This window comes from Equus quagga, chromosome 1, assembly GCF_021613505.1.
Source record: "Equus quagga isolate Etosha38 chromosome 1, UCLA_HA_Equagga_1.0, whole genome shotgun sequence".
NCBI lineage: Eukaryota > Metazoa > Chordata > Mammalia > Perissodactyla > Equidae > Equus > Equus quagga.
This window is the reverse complement of record NC_060267.1, coordinates 100,093,447-100,109,021: the sequence shown is the minus strand read 5'-3', so window position 1 is coordinate 100,109,021 and position 15,575 is coordinate 100,093,447. Positions and strand designations below refer to the sequence as shown.

The following is a 15,575-nucleotide window of genomic DNA, read 5'->3' as shown; positions in this document are numbered from 1 at the left end:
CCTGCCCTTGGCATGAGTACCAAACAGATGAATAGTGCAGTCTTGGTGTCACTTTGCTGTAGCTTCACTTTAAAGGGAAGCATCTACTTGGCCTCTCTTGGGTCACATGCCCACTCTGATCACTGGAAGGAGAGGCAACTTGATTGTTCTTCCTGTGGAGGGCATTCCATGGGGGATGGGTTGTTCCTCCAAGCGAAACTGGAAGTGCTGTTTATCAGGAGCAGGGAGAGTGGGTCTGGACAGATAAAAGCAGGACATGTCCGCTATACTCTATAAGAAGTTCTCAGTCACGTGAGGAGACTGAACTTTTGGAGTAACTCCTGAGGGGCATCTTCAAGTCCCCACGAGCTTCTTGTTGGGTAGAATGCACAGGAGAGCTGTGTGGCTGTGTGACTCAAGGTGTGGGGCATTACTGGTGAACTCTTGTGAGTGCAGAATGCATGGACATAGTCGTTCCCTCAGAAGAAGAATGGTCCAGTACTCAGGGCTTTTTGGCATCAGGTCATTGTCTCAGGGTTGGGTGTTCCCTGGTGCCCAAAGGGGAACAGAGTAGAGTGTGAACTTAGTGCCTCTGAAAGGCCCCCTGAGCCGTGGAGTTCTCCAACCCTAAATAAACCTAGTTGGTCTGTGCGGTTTGTCTGAGGCTATGTTTCGTTCCCATCTGCCTCCAGGAACATCCAAGTCGACAGTCCCTATGAAATCGGCCGGGCCCCAGATGAACTCCATTACACCTACCTGGACACATTTGGCCGCCCTGTGATTGTTGCCTATAAGAAAAATCTGGTAGAACAGCACATTCAGGACATTGTGGTAAGTGGCTCCACCGCTCTGCTCTGTGCCTGTCTCCCAGAGGATGGGTGCTGGAAACCAAGGCCTTGGCCATCTTTTCCTTTTTGGGCTGGAGTGGTTTGAGCTCAGCTGCCTCCAGGGGTGCGGTGGCGCAGCCTGGATTTTTACAGGCCTGGTGAGGCCCCTTTTGCCCCCGGGTTTCTGAGTCTGTGCAGACCTGTCAAAGCCCATCTTCCTGGTTTTCCTCCCAGGTCCACTACACATTCAACAAGGTGCTCATGCTGCAGGAGCCCCTGCTGGTGGTGGCTGCTTTTTACATCTTGTTCTTCACCGTCATCATCTATGTCAGGCTGGACTTTTCCATCACAAAGGTACTCTCTTGCTTTTCTTATTTCTCTTGTCGTTTAGTCATTCTGCACCCTGATAATGTGTTTGATTAGCTTTATGGTGCAGCGTTACTTCACTGTCCTCACAGCGAGCCCAGGGAGAACCATGTTGCCCAGAAGACTCTGCTGCCTGTGGCCTCTCTTAATCCTTACTGTAAAGATACCTTGTTTTTTTGCTGTGATCATGGAACACATGATGTAAGTGAGGCAGGTTGCTACTGATGGGCAAGACTGTGGGAACAGAGGACAGCAAGCACAGTGTGTGCTTTTGGTGGTGGGACCTGGGGTCCGGAAAAGGCTTCCCTGAGGAGGTGACAGGCAGAAAAGGGTAGGGGAGGTAATTCAGCCAGAGGGAATGGTTTGTGGGACAGCAGGGAGGGCTTCAGTGGGCCTGTAGGTAGCAGGAGGGTATATGGGAGCAAAGACATTGGTCCAGCTGGTTCCATAGACCAGTGAGGCTGCCCAGGGTCCAGTGGGGCAGCTGGGGCAGCTGCTAGCTAACCTTGTCATATAGAAGGGCTGACTGTAGGTTTTATTGTGAAATATCTCCATTTTTTAAGCTATAAAAATTGCTTTTCTTTTATTGGTTTTTTAAAAGAAACTTTGTTTTAAAATAATTCCACATTGATAGAAACTTTGCATGTATAGTAAAAATAATTGTTTTATACTCTTCACCTAGAGTTAGCAATTAGCTTTTGGCCTCTCTCTCTATGTAATTATTTTTGTGAACCATTTGAGAGTAAGTTGCAGACAGTATGCCCGTTTGCGAATATTTAAGCATATGCACACCCTGAGAACAAGGGTGTTCTCTTACACAACCACCATATAATGATCAAATCCAGGAAATGTAAAGTTGCTGTTAACCGACATACAGCTGTGTGTTCTAATTTTGATGATTGTCCCGATGGTAACTTTTATAGCAATTATTTTTCATACTCCAGAATCCAGTTGAGGATCATGCATTTGCATTTAGTTGTCATATTTCCTTAGCTTCCTTTAATCTGAAACACTTCCTCATCCTTTCTTTGTCTTTAATGACCTTGACATATTTGAAGTGTAGAGACCAGTTTTGTAGAATGTCCCTTAATTTAGACTCATCTTATGTTTCTCCCTGCTTAAGTTCAGATTATGTGTTTTTGGCAAGAACACTAAAGCAATGCCGTGTCTGCAGTACATCCCCTCAGGAGGCACCTGATGTCACTCAGCCCCAGTGTGGGTGATGTTAACGCTCCTTACTTGGCAAAGTTGGTGTCTGCCTGGTTTATTGACTTTAAAGTTACTCTTTTTCTCTTTGCAGTTAATAAATAATCTCTTTGAGGCTATATAAATACCCTCACATACATTCGCCCATTAGTTGTAGCATTTATCGTTCTTTCCTATCTGAAGCTGTTATGCTGTCGTGGTTGAAGACTGTGATTCCTTTTACATCATTGGTTGCCATTCTACTGTAAGGACAAGTGTTTCTTGTTGGTTGATTGGTTGATTATTTGTTTGGATTCATGGATTTGTATTTTATTCCATGGATTACTGTCCACTGGTGCTATTTATTTTGGTGCTCAAATTCTCCCAGATTTGACTGTGTCTTTTTCATGTCTGTTATTTTTTTGAGCACTTCTTATTGTCAGGCACAGCAATATGTTCCAGGCATGTTTTGTACCTTCTCCAAGGAGTCCTGGTTCCTTTTAGTACAGGATGGTACCTGGAGACTCTGATCTGTGAGCAAGGTATATTTGTTACTTTTGGAGCATGATTGCTTCTAGGCCCTTTCAGCAGACACAGCTAGGAGATAAATAAATATAGTATATAAAATATTAATTAACACTCCTGTGTTTAATTCCAGTCTAATGCCACAGAGTTCTTGCCTGTCTTCCCTCATTCCATCGTTTTTCCTTCTCTCCTGGATTCCAACAACATCAGTATATTTATTTGCTGAGTTCTGTAAACACAAAAAATAGTTTCAGAACTGCTATGCTTATACCACTACAAACACCATACTTAACAAGTAGAGTCCAGGATTTGTTTGCATTTCTTTTTATCTTTAGACTGAGAATATATTGTCAAAACCCTGTGTTCCCAAGGTAATTGGCTTAGTTCTTACTTTTTTCCTGTGTTACTCATTTGGAATATAGTTAGATTCATTTATTCCTGTTTGAATTTGATTCTAGTTTCCCCCTCCATCATTGTTAATATCTAATTTTGGTTATGAATTTGTAAATCATTAACAGGGTTCTAAATTCAGAACTTGAAAATGGTGCCGTTTCCTCCATCCTTTCCCACTCTGCCTTGTAGGTAACCAATCTCATCAGTCTTCCTGATGTATTTTGCAAAAATAAGCAGGTACTTTCTTATTTCCTCTCCTTTCTTACACAAAAGGTAGCAATAGTATACACTTTTGCCTTTTTTCCCCACTTAATAATACACTGAAAATCACTTGTATCAGTTCATAGAGATGTTCCTTGTGGGTTTTTTTGTAGCTGCAGAGTACTCCATTGTGTGGATGGGTCATAGTTTATTCAGCCGATTTCCTGTGTATTCATCTCCCTATTTTAAAGCTTGGATAATTGATTGAGAAAAATACTAATCAAAAAATTTATTGAGCCAAATCAGCCATCTCAGACCAGATTCAGGCTTTGAGCTGCCAGGTTATGACTTTGGAAGTAGACGCATAATGAGAAATGTTTCTGGAAAGTATGTAGGGCCTCATCTAAAGGACCATGAATAGCGGGATAAGGGGTTTAGGCTTTCTCTCTTAAAGGTTTTAAGAAGGAGAGAAACATAATAAATGTTCTGGAGGCCTTCCCTGACCTGAGCTAAGGTTTCTCTTTCCTTAGCACCTCACCTGTCCCTTTCATGGTATACTCTGGCATTAGTATCCTTTTTCACATCCATCTGTCTGCCCTGCTGGACTTTGCAGTGAATGTCTGCTACATCTTCACATCCCTAAGTCCTGCCTTTGCTGAACCTGGTCCAGAAACAGTGTCAGCAAGAGTCTGATTCTTTGAATTTCCAAGAGGACAGCTCTTCTTGTTTGCACAGCTGATGGTGGGTGCTCTTTGGGAAGTGAAGGTCAGAGTTGGCTCAAGCCTAGACGTCATCACTGATGGTGTCTCTCCCCCAGGATCCGGCCGCGGAAGCCAGGATGAAGGTGGCCTGCATCACAGAGCAGGTCTTGACCCTGGTCAACAAGAGAATAGGTCTCTATCGTCACTTTGATGAGACTGTCAATAGGTACAAGCAGTCCCGGGACGTGTCCACCCTCAATAGTGGCAAGAAGAGCCTGGAGACGGAACACAAGGCCTTGACAAGTGAGATTGCATTATTGCAGTCCAGGCTGAAGACGGAAGGCTCTGACCTGTGCGACAAAGTAAGTGTCTGCTGTCTCTGATGACTTGGCTTTGTTGTCCTCCTTGCCCCACTTTAGGGGATTGTACCTGACTATCTGGAGCACCACACGCCTGCTCTGCTTGGGTCAGACACCAGGCAGCTCTTGCTCACTGCTGGCTCATGGGGTTAGATTGCACCCAGTTGTAGACTTGAGGCGCGGTGCTAACCCTTGTGGTGGAGCAAGAAATTTTGGGGTCTCAGGTGCGAGCTGTTTTTGGAGAAAACTCTGCTAGCCTCTACAGCATTCTCTGTCCACCTGGCTGGCATTGAGAGCAGCTGCTTCCTCTCCTGCAGGGCAGACTGGACAAGTCTCCAGACTGCTCATGCTGTGATAAGAAGAACCTAGACTTAGAATCGTGGGTTTGAATCCACGCTCTGATTTAGACTTTTTAAACCTGGGCAAGTTACCTAACTTCGGTACCTCAGTTTCTTCAACTGTAAATGAGGATGCTATTAGTACTTACCTCACAGTGGTTGTGAGTGTGAAATGAGTTAGTACTTATAACGTGCTAACAACTCTGCCTGGGACATGCCATGTAAATGAATTCTTGTGACCTGTCAGTGAGGACGAGAACCCTCCTGGAGGTGCCCCCCAGAGTCCCTGACCACCCCTTCCATGTGGCACTCCCCGGCACTCCCTCTTCTTTATCCTGTGCTATTTTCTTCATAGCACCTGCCACTTTCTGAAACTGTTTATTTGTGTGCTTAAGTATTTATTATAATCTGTCAGCTTCATGAGAGTGAGATGCCTAATCTGTCTTTACTGCTGTTTGTTAGAACCTAGAGTTGAGCCTAGCACTATGGCTCACTAAATATTTGTTGAATATTGAATGGATGTGACTATAAAAATTGTCAGCCTGACACCCAGTTGGTGGTAACAGGCGAGTCGTTCAGCCACACCCCCTGCCATTGGTCTTTGGCTTAACTGAATCTCTGAACCAAATTTGGCAAGCTGAAGGGAAGAGAATGAACATTCATCAAGTACCTGCTGTGTGCCTGGCACCATGCTGGGTGAGTTCATATATTTTCACACCTGACCCATATAATCCTCTTCACAGCTGAGTCCCAGGGATGGTGCAAGGACTTGCTCACAAGGGTCAGAGCTTAAAGGAACAGGGTTTGTAGGGGGTGAAGCTGGCATTTGAAGCCAGGCCTGTCCACCCTCACAGCCAGCCCTTCTGCCCTTCAGCTCCAGGATCTGTAGGCATGGGAGGTGGTGGGCCCTGCTGAGTATGGGTGGGAGGATCACTCTCAAGCCCTGCCCTGCTTTTGCCTTGGCCAGGTGAGCGAAATGCAGAAACTGGATGCGCAGGTCAAGGAGCTGGTACTGAAGTCAGCGGTGGAAGCTGAGCGGCTGGTGGCTGGCAAACTCAAGAAAGACACGTACATCGAGAATGAGAAGCTCATCTCTGGAAAGCGACAGGAGCTGGTCACCAAGATCGACCACATCCTGGATGCTCTGTAGCCCCTGCTAGTTGTCCTCAGTGGGCCCAGGGTGCTGCACTTTCAGATGGCAGGTGGGGGTGGTGGTGATGGTGAACATCGGGTCAGTATTTTGCAAAAGGCCTTCAAGGAAAAGAAACCAGGCCCTGCCTCAGGCAACACAAAGAGCTTTGTTTTTGTCCCTAAAGGGTTCCTTTTTTAAAGAAATCTTAAATCTCATTAAAAACAAAATATCTTTGTGTTTTAAACAAAGAAATGTTCCATAGTTGATTGGTTTTGTTTTGTTCTGAAGCCTAGGATATTCTTTCAGCCTGTAAGCCCCTTGTTTTATGCCCTTCTAATCCCTAGTGTTTGGGTATTTTGCAAGTATGTGTGTGTGTTTTAAAGTGTGTGTGACCAAATGAGAATAAAGCAGGGACCGTGAACATTTGTTCTGTTGAAAATCTTTCATAACTTATTTCTTAATTTTGGGGTACTTTAGTACTTTTATCCAGTGCTTTTTATCCATTAAATAATGGATTTGCTCCTCAGAGCAAGTTTGCATGGCAAGTGTTGGTTACAATTTACATATTAGAACACTGAGGCCACAAAGGTAAAGTGGCCTATGTAAGGTCGCAGAACAGAGTGGTGAAGTGAGGGCCCTGTTCTTGTATTTTTTGATTACCTGTGTCACATGCTCTACTGGGCATTAAGGAAACGATGAGTGAAGCAGAGATGGCACTTAGGGAGGACGGATAGTCAAATGATGAAACACAAATTTATAATCACAAACTGTGACAAAACCCTGTGAGGACAAGGGACAGGGTCCTCAGATGATATATACTAGAGAGTAGTGGACATACTCCAGATGGGGTTGGGAACTGGGGAAAGTTCCCCTAAGGAAGTGACTTTTGAGTTGAACTCTAGGAGTTAGACAGATGGCAGGGGGTGGTGGGGTGGAGAGTGTTCCAGGCAGAGAGCATAGCATGTGCAGAGGCCCTGGGACAGGCCAGGGCTTGCGGACCTGAAGGGAATCTAGAGGGTAAGATAGAGAGTGTATGGCATAGGGCTGCAGAGGTGGAAGAGCCGAGAACAAGATAGGGCTTTGTAGGTCTGTCAAGACTTTTGGCTTTACCTAAAATCGAGGGAAGACCAACCACTGTTTGAAGGCCATGTTCGATTTGTATTTTGGCTGAGAACAAACTGAAGGCCGTAAGTGGGTGTGGGAGAAAACCTAAGAGCCTATTGTGGTAATCCAGGCAAAAGATGAAGGCTTGGACAAGGGTGGTGATGTACTGACATGGATGGAACTGAGAGATTTAGGTAGGGAATTGACTACTCAATGAGTGCCACGCTTTCTCCTTCTCTTTCCTCTCTGCCTCATCTTCACCTGGTTAATTCCTGCTCGTCCTGGTAACAGCCTAAGGTTACTGTCTCGGGAGCCTTCCATGATCTGGGGGATCATATTATGCCCTCTTAGTCTACTCCGTACCTCTCCTCCACATCATATTGCACAGTTGGAATGTATGTGATTACTGGACTTGCTCTGATAGCGCAGAGGTTTTGTCTGATACGCTCACCCTTAGTTATCAGCTAGATGGGCAGATGAGTGTGTGACACACGGTAGGTGGGTTACTGAATGAATGAGCGGCTTAACTATTGCTGGGGTGGGTTGAAGGATGGTTGTATCATTCATTTAATATGGGGAAGTCTGTATATGACCAGTTTTGAAGAAGATGACTTCTATTTCAGACATAGTAAGGTAAGTGTGCCTCAGACATCCAAGTGGGAATGTCTATGGGCTGTTGGATATTCAGGCCTGGAGTTCAAAGGAGAGGTCTTGCGTGGAAATGATAAAATGTGGCGTTCAGCATGAAAATAGCTGTGGAAATGGCAAGATGGAGGACGTGGTGGTTTAGGGTGCCTGTGACTGAGAACTATTAGGACTTCAAAGTACTGTGGCCACTTGGAGCACAACACTGCACACACATTGAGAAGTGGCTGGTGAGGTTAGAGATCAGGACCGTGTGGTGTTATGGAAGCCAAGTGAATGTTTCAAGGAGGAGCAATCAGCAAGTGCTGCTGAGAGGTCAAGCAAGAGGAAGACTGAATGTCTGTGGGTTTTAGGAGCTGGTCGTTGAAGTCCTTGTTCAGTGACTTTAGAACTGTTGGTGGGGTGGTGGGAATGGGAGCTGGACTGAGGTGAGACTTCTTCAAAGATTGACAGTGCATTTCAGGGACAGGCTGTGAAAGGGCTGAGTGAGGGCTGGCAACAGGAGGATATGCAGCTGAAGGTTTTAAGATAGAGATTCGAGTGTGTTCACTGCCACTGGGAAGTGTCCAGTGGAAAACAGGAGGCTGAATACAGACGAGAGGAAATTATTGTGGACAGTGTGAGGCTTTTTAGGCAGTGGGAAGATGTGGGGTCCAAAAGACAGTGGAAGGAGGGGACTTCCGTATGGAGAACATCTGTTCAAGAGTGGGGCTTGCAGTCAGAAGGCCTACATAGAAATCCCAATCCGGCCACTCACTGTGACCTTAGGCAAGACTCAGGCATCAGTTTCCTCATTTGTAAAATGGAGCAGTCTTATCTGCTATAAGGATCACATGAGGTAATGAATGTGAAGTGGCATATGGCACCTGCTTGTTAAGCATTAGCGATTGTTTCCATTCCACCTCGCTTCATCTCTTTCCATTCTGGCCTGAGCTTGGGTCCTTGGGGGCATGCAGTCCTCAAGGAAACCGAGGAGGCTGCACTTGATCAGTGTTCACAGCGGCGCTCTCGTGGGTGTGGCCCCACACATGCCCGGCCTCTGGCCCCCAGCTGGGCCCCAGCTGCGCCTGCCCCAGCTCCCTAGGATTGCTCCATTACTTGCCCAGCAGCCCCTAGCAGCGCTCAGCGGCCGCCCCTCTCCTGTGTCTCCAGCGCAGCCTCCGCGCTAAGGAAGCCCCAGGTGCAGCTGTGCGCTTCAGGGCGAGCGTCCTGGTTACCCCGGGCACCTACCACCTTGGGACGTTTGGCCAGTGTCTTCACCAACCCTCCCCACCCTTTACATTCGGTTAAATCTTTTCTTACTTTCTGGAGCAGGAAAAGAAAGAAAACTTGGCAGAAACCGAGGTTTCATGTAGACGTATGCCCTCTGCTGGGCTGGCGGGCCGCTCGCAGGCCCGGGGAGGGAGTTGCGCTTGCGCCTTCGTGTCTCTGCGAAACCTGTGGATGCGTCGCTGGGGGCGCCAGGAAGTAAGGCCGAATGCGCAGGCGCAGAGGGTCGGCTGGGCAGGAAAAGCAGCGCACGCAGGCGCGGGGCTGCGCCCATCTTAAAGGCAGGGTGGCTGGGACGTTCCCCAAAGCCAGTGTTCTGGCCGTGGCGCCATCTAGGGGCGTGGGTCCGAGAGCAGCCGCCCCGGGCCTAGGCTAGAACTGGGTCTGGGGTCGGCGCCCGAGCCCGGCCCTGGCTCTGTAGACGGGCGATGGGGACTTGGGCTCCCAGATGCCCTGTGGGGGCCGCGGCGCCAGCTGGGCCGGCTAGAGCCTGTGGCTCACCAGCATCCTGGGCTGGGGTCACGGGTGAGGCATCCTGCGCCCGTCCTCCCCTGGCCTCTTCGAATCCCCCGTAGCGTCTTAGGCCATGGGCAACCCCATGCCTCCCTGGTCCTCGATTTCTGCAGTGACAAACAGGGCCTTAGTTTAACCCTTGTAGATTCGGGGGGGCAGGGGGGTGGGCTGGGGGACAGTGGCCCAGGCTTGGCCTCCTTGGCGCAGCATCAGGCGCCCCAGATACCTGACACGTCTCATTTGATCTCAGATTCAGCCTGCCCTTTCTGTGGCCCCCCATGGTGGGCGGAGAGGGGGCTCCCCGGGGCCTCCCTGCCCCTGTTCGGACCCCTAGGCCAACCCCGTCCGTCCAGCCCTGGCCAAGACATCTGACCCCAGTGGTCTGGCCCCGGCCTCCTCCAGGACCAAAGCTTTGAGTTGCCCCTACAGCCACAGGTGGTCGAGCGGCAGGCCCCCAGCCCCGGGCGGCGGGCTCCAGCCCGGCCCCTGGCTCAGAGTGGGGAGAACACGGCTGAAGAAGAAGGGCTGGGTGTCACTTTTCCTCCTCCATTTGTCTTGGAGGCTGACACGGGAGAAAACCCCAAAGGACCGAGTGCGCCCTCACAGTTTCACCACAAGTATCCTGACCGGGCGTCTGGTGCCGAGCTGATAGTGCAGGCCCCGGGCCGCAGCCCCGCCGGAAACCGCGCTGCCAGCGGTTGGGGGCCGCAGGCCCAGACAGGAAACGCCCCCAGGCGTACTGCCGGGCCCATGGCCTCGTCACAGGCCTGCTGCCTTGGACCAGGCCCGGCGCCATTTTGAAGCTGGGCTGGGCTCTCGCCCTCTGCCCTGAGATCTGGAGACTGGTCTGTCACCTGACTGGTCAGGCTTGGGAGGCGACAGGGAGGGAAGAGGGAACCTCCAGACTGGGCTACACCTGAACCACAGCCTCTTCCTACCATGGCCAATCCCTCCATGGTGCCTCCAACCCAGCCCTTTAAATTCTCAGCTTCCATCAGGCTGCTGGCTCCGTGTTTACCGTGACAGGCTGAGAACTGAACGCAGGGAACTCAGAAGTGAACAAAATAGTGGTAGTATTGGGCATCGTGAAAAGCCCACAGAATAGGGGCCATCGTCAAGAGGAGTAATCACAGGGTCTGAAGGATTTGCATGTGGGGATGATAGGAAGGAGGACCCGGGTTCCAGCCCCCATTTTTGACTTCCATTCAGGAAATGGAATCCAGAAAGATTCGTTTTGGGTTTTTTTTCTGCCTTTTCTCCCGAAATCCCCCCAGTACATAATTGTATATTTTAGTTGTGGGTCCTTAGTTGTGGCCTGGGGGATGCCGCCTCAGCATGGCCTGGTGAGCGGTGCTGGGTCGGCACCCAGGATCCGAACTGGCGAAACCCCAGGCCCCTGAAGCAGAGTGTGCGAACTTAACCACTCGACCACAGGGTGGCCAGGAAAGATTCGTTTTGCCGTGAGAAAGACAGGAGCCCATTTAAATGCTGATGGGAAGAAAAGAGGTCACAGGGAGGGAAAGATCGCAGGTCCAGGAGAGAAGGGGCCAGTAGAGAGAGGGAGTCCCGAAGAACAAGATTGGATGGGATGGTGGGCTGAAGGAGGAGATCTCAAGGGAGAGCTCTGAGCCAGTGGTGCCTTCCACCGGCACTGGGAAGGAAACTGCAGAAGCCAGTTCAAGCTTCACCTCCTGGGCAGCCTTCCCTAGTCCCTGGGAGGCCCCTGCCTTACACCGTTTGGCACTGTGCTCTCTGAAGTGCAGTGGACTGCTTGCCTCCCTGGACTGGAGCTCACCCTCAGCAGAGTTAAAGAGGCAGCACGTCAACGCCTGTGATTAACAATATCTTTACTGTGTGTCAGGCACTGTGCCTAAAAGTCACCAGGGATACGGTAAGTAGGACAATGTCTTGTGTGGCTTTTAGAAAGACAAGAAACTAGAAATAAATCATTGCAGGTAGTGATGAATGCCATGAAGGAGGAAGCCAGGAGCTGGGGAGGGCATCATAGCAGAGTGTTGGCTGTAAGGCTGAGTGAATGTCCTAAGTCCTCCTGGTCTCTTCCCCACCTGGTCTCTTCCCCACCCCACCCCTGGTACCCTGGTACCAGGCCCTGGTTCTGGCAGGACCTCCTACCTCCAAGTCAGGTTTCATGGCACACCTTCCGTCCAGGGTGGCCCCCACTCCTCAGCTCCCAGCTCCCTCTCCTCGAGGCCTGCGTCCTGGCACCCTTGCGGTCCTGGCCCTCATTGTCTAGTCCAGCCCCTGCCCCCTGCCTTTGCATCAGGGCATGGTCATACCCATGCCAGGCTCCTGACGGGGTGTGCGACTCACTCGAGATTCGGGGCTTATTGTTTCTCTCCTCTGAGCCTGACATTGCTCACCTGGAGATTGAGGACCGTACAATATGAGGCCTGGAAGGACTGAGTGACGTGATGTAAGTAAAGCCCTCCCACGGTGCTGGCTCGAGAAATGGCATCTTTTCCCTCAACAGATACTAGAATGATCAGCATAACCCTTTTGTTGGAAGAGTGTAGCTGTTTACAAAGTGCCTTTATAAGTGTCTGGTACTCATTGGTTTAGGGGGCAGATGGGGGTCTCAGAGCCCACTGGGTTGAGGCCCAGGCGAGGAGGCTGGGGTGGGGTCCTAGCTCTGCATGCAGCCCCTGGGCACCTTGGGCAAGTCCCTTCCTTCTCCAGGACTCAAGTCTTCCTTCACGATGACAGATGTCTGAGGGCCCTTCTAAAATGGCCACTGGGATGCTGGGGCCATTCATGCTGGGAGAGCCCCAGGAGCAGCCTCAACTGAGGAGGGAGGAGGCAAGGGCCTTTTTTGGGTTGTTTTTTTATGGCCAAATTCTGGCTTTTCCACAGTGTTGGCCTGGCCTTTCAAGGGGAGAGGCTGAGCCTGGTCTTTACAAGGCGGGACTCCCCTTGGCTCCTTGTTGCCTTGTCGGTGAGCACTGGGGGTGCTGTGATGCGGAGCAGGTCCTTCCTGATCGTGCATGACCCAACTAGCAGGGTGGGGGCTCTCTCTCTGTCTCTGTCTCATAGGTACCCTCGTGAGGGCCAGGGAAGACACACAGCCGCAGGCACGCAGCCGTTCTAACGTTTGGGCATGCCTGCGCCTCCCACAGCCATGGTTCTCACCAAGGCTCACAGACAGACATGCACAGATGGACACATAGATGTGCATATCCACTGCTGGGGCTACTCACATGTGCCAGATGTTCGCTGAGTGCCCACATGAGCACACATGTGTTGTGTGCTGCCCCGGCACTGGGGACACTGGGGGTGGGAGTGGGCTCATGGAGCCACAGACACACTGTTGTAATAACAACTGACACTCAGGGCACTCACATGGCGCCAGGTACTGCTCAGTTGCTTTACACATCCGGACCCTCATAATCCTTACAGCTACGCTATCAGTGGAGACTATCGGCTCCCTTTACAGCCAAGGGAGCTTGCACAGCTGGTAGGCTCTCACCCTCTGGGCCACAGTTCCTTGCCCACAGACTTTCTCCTTCATGTGCACGCATGGCATACAGGCTGCTCCAGGGGCACCCTCACGCACAGAAACACTTCTCTGCACCCTCAGGTCCTCTGCATGGTGCTACCACAGGAACCAGCTCATCACACAGCTCTTCCGCAACCTGCTTCTGTGTCCTGGCTTTTGAGGACTTCTCTTCTGGAGAGCACTGTTGTTTTCTCAGTCTCAGCCCCAGCTCCTGTCCCCCTTAGGGCCTGGCACAAAAGCCCCCAGGCCTGGTGCCTCTCTTCACCAGGTTGGAAGCCCAGACCAAGGCCTGGATTTTGTGCTCAGCTCAAGGCCTGGAGTGGAAAAGGTGGGTCTGTGCAAACAGTGAGGGAGTGTTGGATGAATGCTAGACCAACGCGTAGCCTCTCACTCACTGGCACCCAGAGCTCCTCCAGGGAGCCCAAATTTTCCTGCATGGTGAGTCTGGGTCACAGGGGTGGGGTGCTTGGAGCCAGGCGGGAGCCTGGCAGGAGATCAGACAGGCTCCGCAGTGGCTGGACCCAGGCGAGGGCCTCCAGCAGCATGGGGGCTGGTGGGGCATCGTCAGGGATGGGGACTGAGAAGGAGATCCCTTTGAACTTGACAGGGCTAGAGGGCAGTGATTTAGGGGCTGAGGCTGGGCTGGGTTATCTATGCACATCCAGGGCACAGGGTGGGAAAAGGCAGCTCCTGGAAGGTGTCATGTTGGGCTGTGACCTGTGTGTGTGTGTGTGTGTGTGTGTGTGTGTGTGTGTGTGTTGGGAGGCAGCTTGGGGCAGTTGGAAGAGGGTGGCATCAGAACTGCCCGGAATTGAATCCTGATTCTCCAGGTCACTTAAGTTCTTTCCACCTGTTTCCTGACTCAAACAATGGGCCAAATAATACCTGTGTTATGAGGATGAAGAATATGCGAGTAAACATCCTGGCACAAAGAATGTCTGTGCTTAATACATAACAGTTGTGATTTATGTGTGTGTGTGTCGAGGGAGGACTTGAGGGCCATTTTCAGGCCTGTGAATTGCAAGTCCTGGCAGAGCTGGTCTTGAAGACCCATCCCAGTGTGGCCGTCCTGTGATTCCAGGGGCACTGCCCACCTGTTCCTCAGGGTAGCCTGCTGTGGGCCTGGCACAGGCAGCAGCCCTGCCCACAGGGACTCCCATCTGACAGACATGGACACAGGTACCCAGAGAGACGGCCTTACCTCGGGCCCACAACTGGGTGTGGGGGCCCAGGGGTTATTAAATCTGTCTAGGATAGGTTAGACTCTGTGCTGGGCATTCTATTATTTTTTTTTCTACTTTTATCTTTTTCTTCAGATCAGGACACACTGCCTCTCTCCTTGCTGTGTCTTCATTCATCACAACCCCCACCCCCACCCTCTGTCCCCACTGACAGCCCCACTGTGTAGGTTGCATGCCCTCAGATGTGTACACGTGCCAGTAAAATATGTGGTTTGTTCCCCTGCATATGTATCCACCTGCTGGTCTCACTTGGCTCAATTTTTTGGGCTCATCCATGTTGCTGTGCCTACATCCAGGATGTCCTTCTACCCCAGAATACCTCACTTTGTGTCGTCCGCCTCTCGACCACCCCTACCCAGCGATGGACATCCGCACGTTCCATCTTCCTTCACCTCCCAGCACCCACTCCCCAGTGATAGATGCCCACAGGCCCCATCTTCCCTCTATCCCAAAGGAGACTGCAGGGAGGACTGGCGGGTCGCAGGCTCTGCTAGGATGGCCATCAGTGTGCCCCCCTCAGCAGGGTCCACTGATTTTGTGCACTTTGCCTGCGGCATCTGATTGGTCCCTACAGCAGACCTGAGAAGGGGGTGTGATCACTTCCATTCACAGTAAGAACTGGAAGCCAGAGAGGAGAAGTGACTCTTCTGGGACCACACAGCCATGGGGCCAGTCTGGGGCAATGCGCGATGTCAGGGACTTGCAGAACGACCATTACTTGGTGCAGCGCGCACCGTCCTGGGAGCTGCAGCCGGCCTGGTCCAAGATGGGAGCCCTGCTCCAAAGCTGCAGTCTGCTCTGAAATATCTGTGTCCCCAGAGAGCAACCATGCGCGCTGTTGGAAAGGAAAGACGGCGGGTGTGGTGCCTGGGCGAGGTAAGAAAAACCTTGACTCAGAGGGCAGTCTCGGGAGAAAGCCCAGGCGGGGCAGCCTGAGTCTCAGAGCCTGCAGCGCATGATCTCTCGGCAAAGACAGAGCTGCTTCCGCACTCCAGGCTCTCCCTGCTCTCCACTCCCCATTCTATCCAGTGAACAGTCCCTTTACTTGATTTACAGTCTATTTGTTTTTTACAGTTACTTTTTTAAAAAAATTAATTAATTTATTTATTTTGAGGAAGATCAGCCCTGAGCTAACTGCTGCCAATCCTCCTCTTTTTGCTGAGGAAGACTGGCCCTGAGCTAACATCCATGCCCATCTTCCTCCACTTTATATGTGGGACGCCCACCACAGCATGGCGTGCCAAATGGTGCCATGTCCACACCCGGGATCCAAACCGGCGAAC

General features: G+C 50.9%; 1 protein-coding gene across 1 annotated transcript in view; it reads left to right on the top strand.

Annotated features, from left to right (window-relative positions):
• The window catches only part of RPN1 (ribophorin I), a 22,499-nt gene extending 16,072 nt beyond the window's left edge, over positions 1-6,427 (top strand). The window contains exons 7-10 of the mRNA XM_046683314.1: positions 672-810; positions 1,041-1,160; positions 4,294-4,539; positions 5,842-6,427. Coding sequence (XP_046539270.1) covers positions 672-810; positions 1,041-1,160; positions 4,294-4,539; positions 5,842-6,024 — 688 coding nt within the window. The 3' untranslated portion in view covers positions 6,025-6,427. The remainder of the gene's footprint in view (positions 1-671; positions 811-1,040; positions 1,161-4,293; positions 4,540-5,841) is intronic.
• The last annotated feature ends 9,148 nt before the right edge of the window (positions 6,428-15,575 follow it).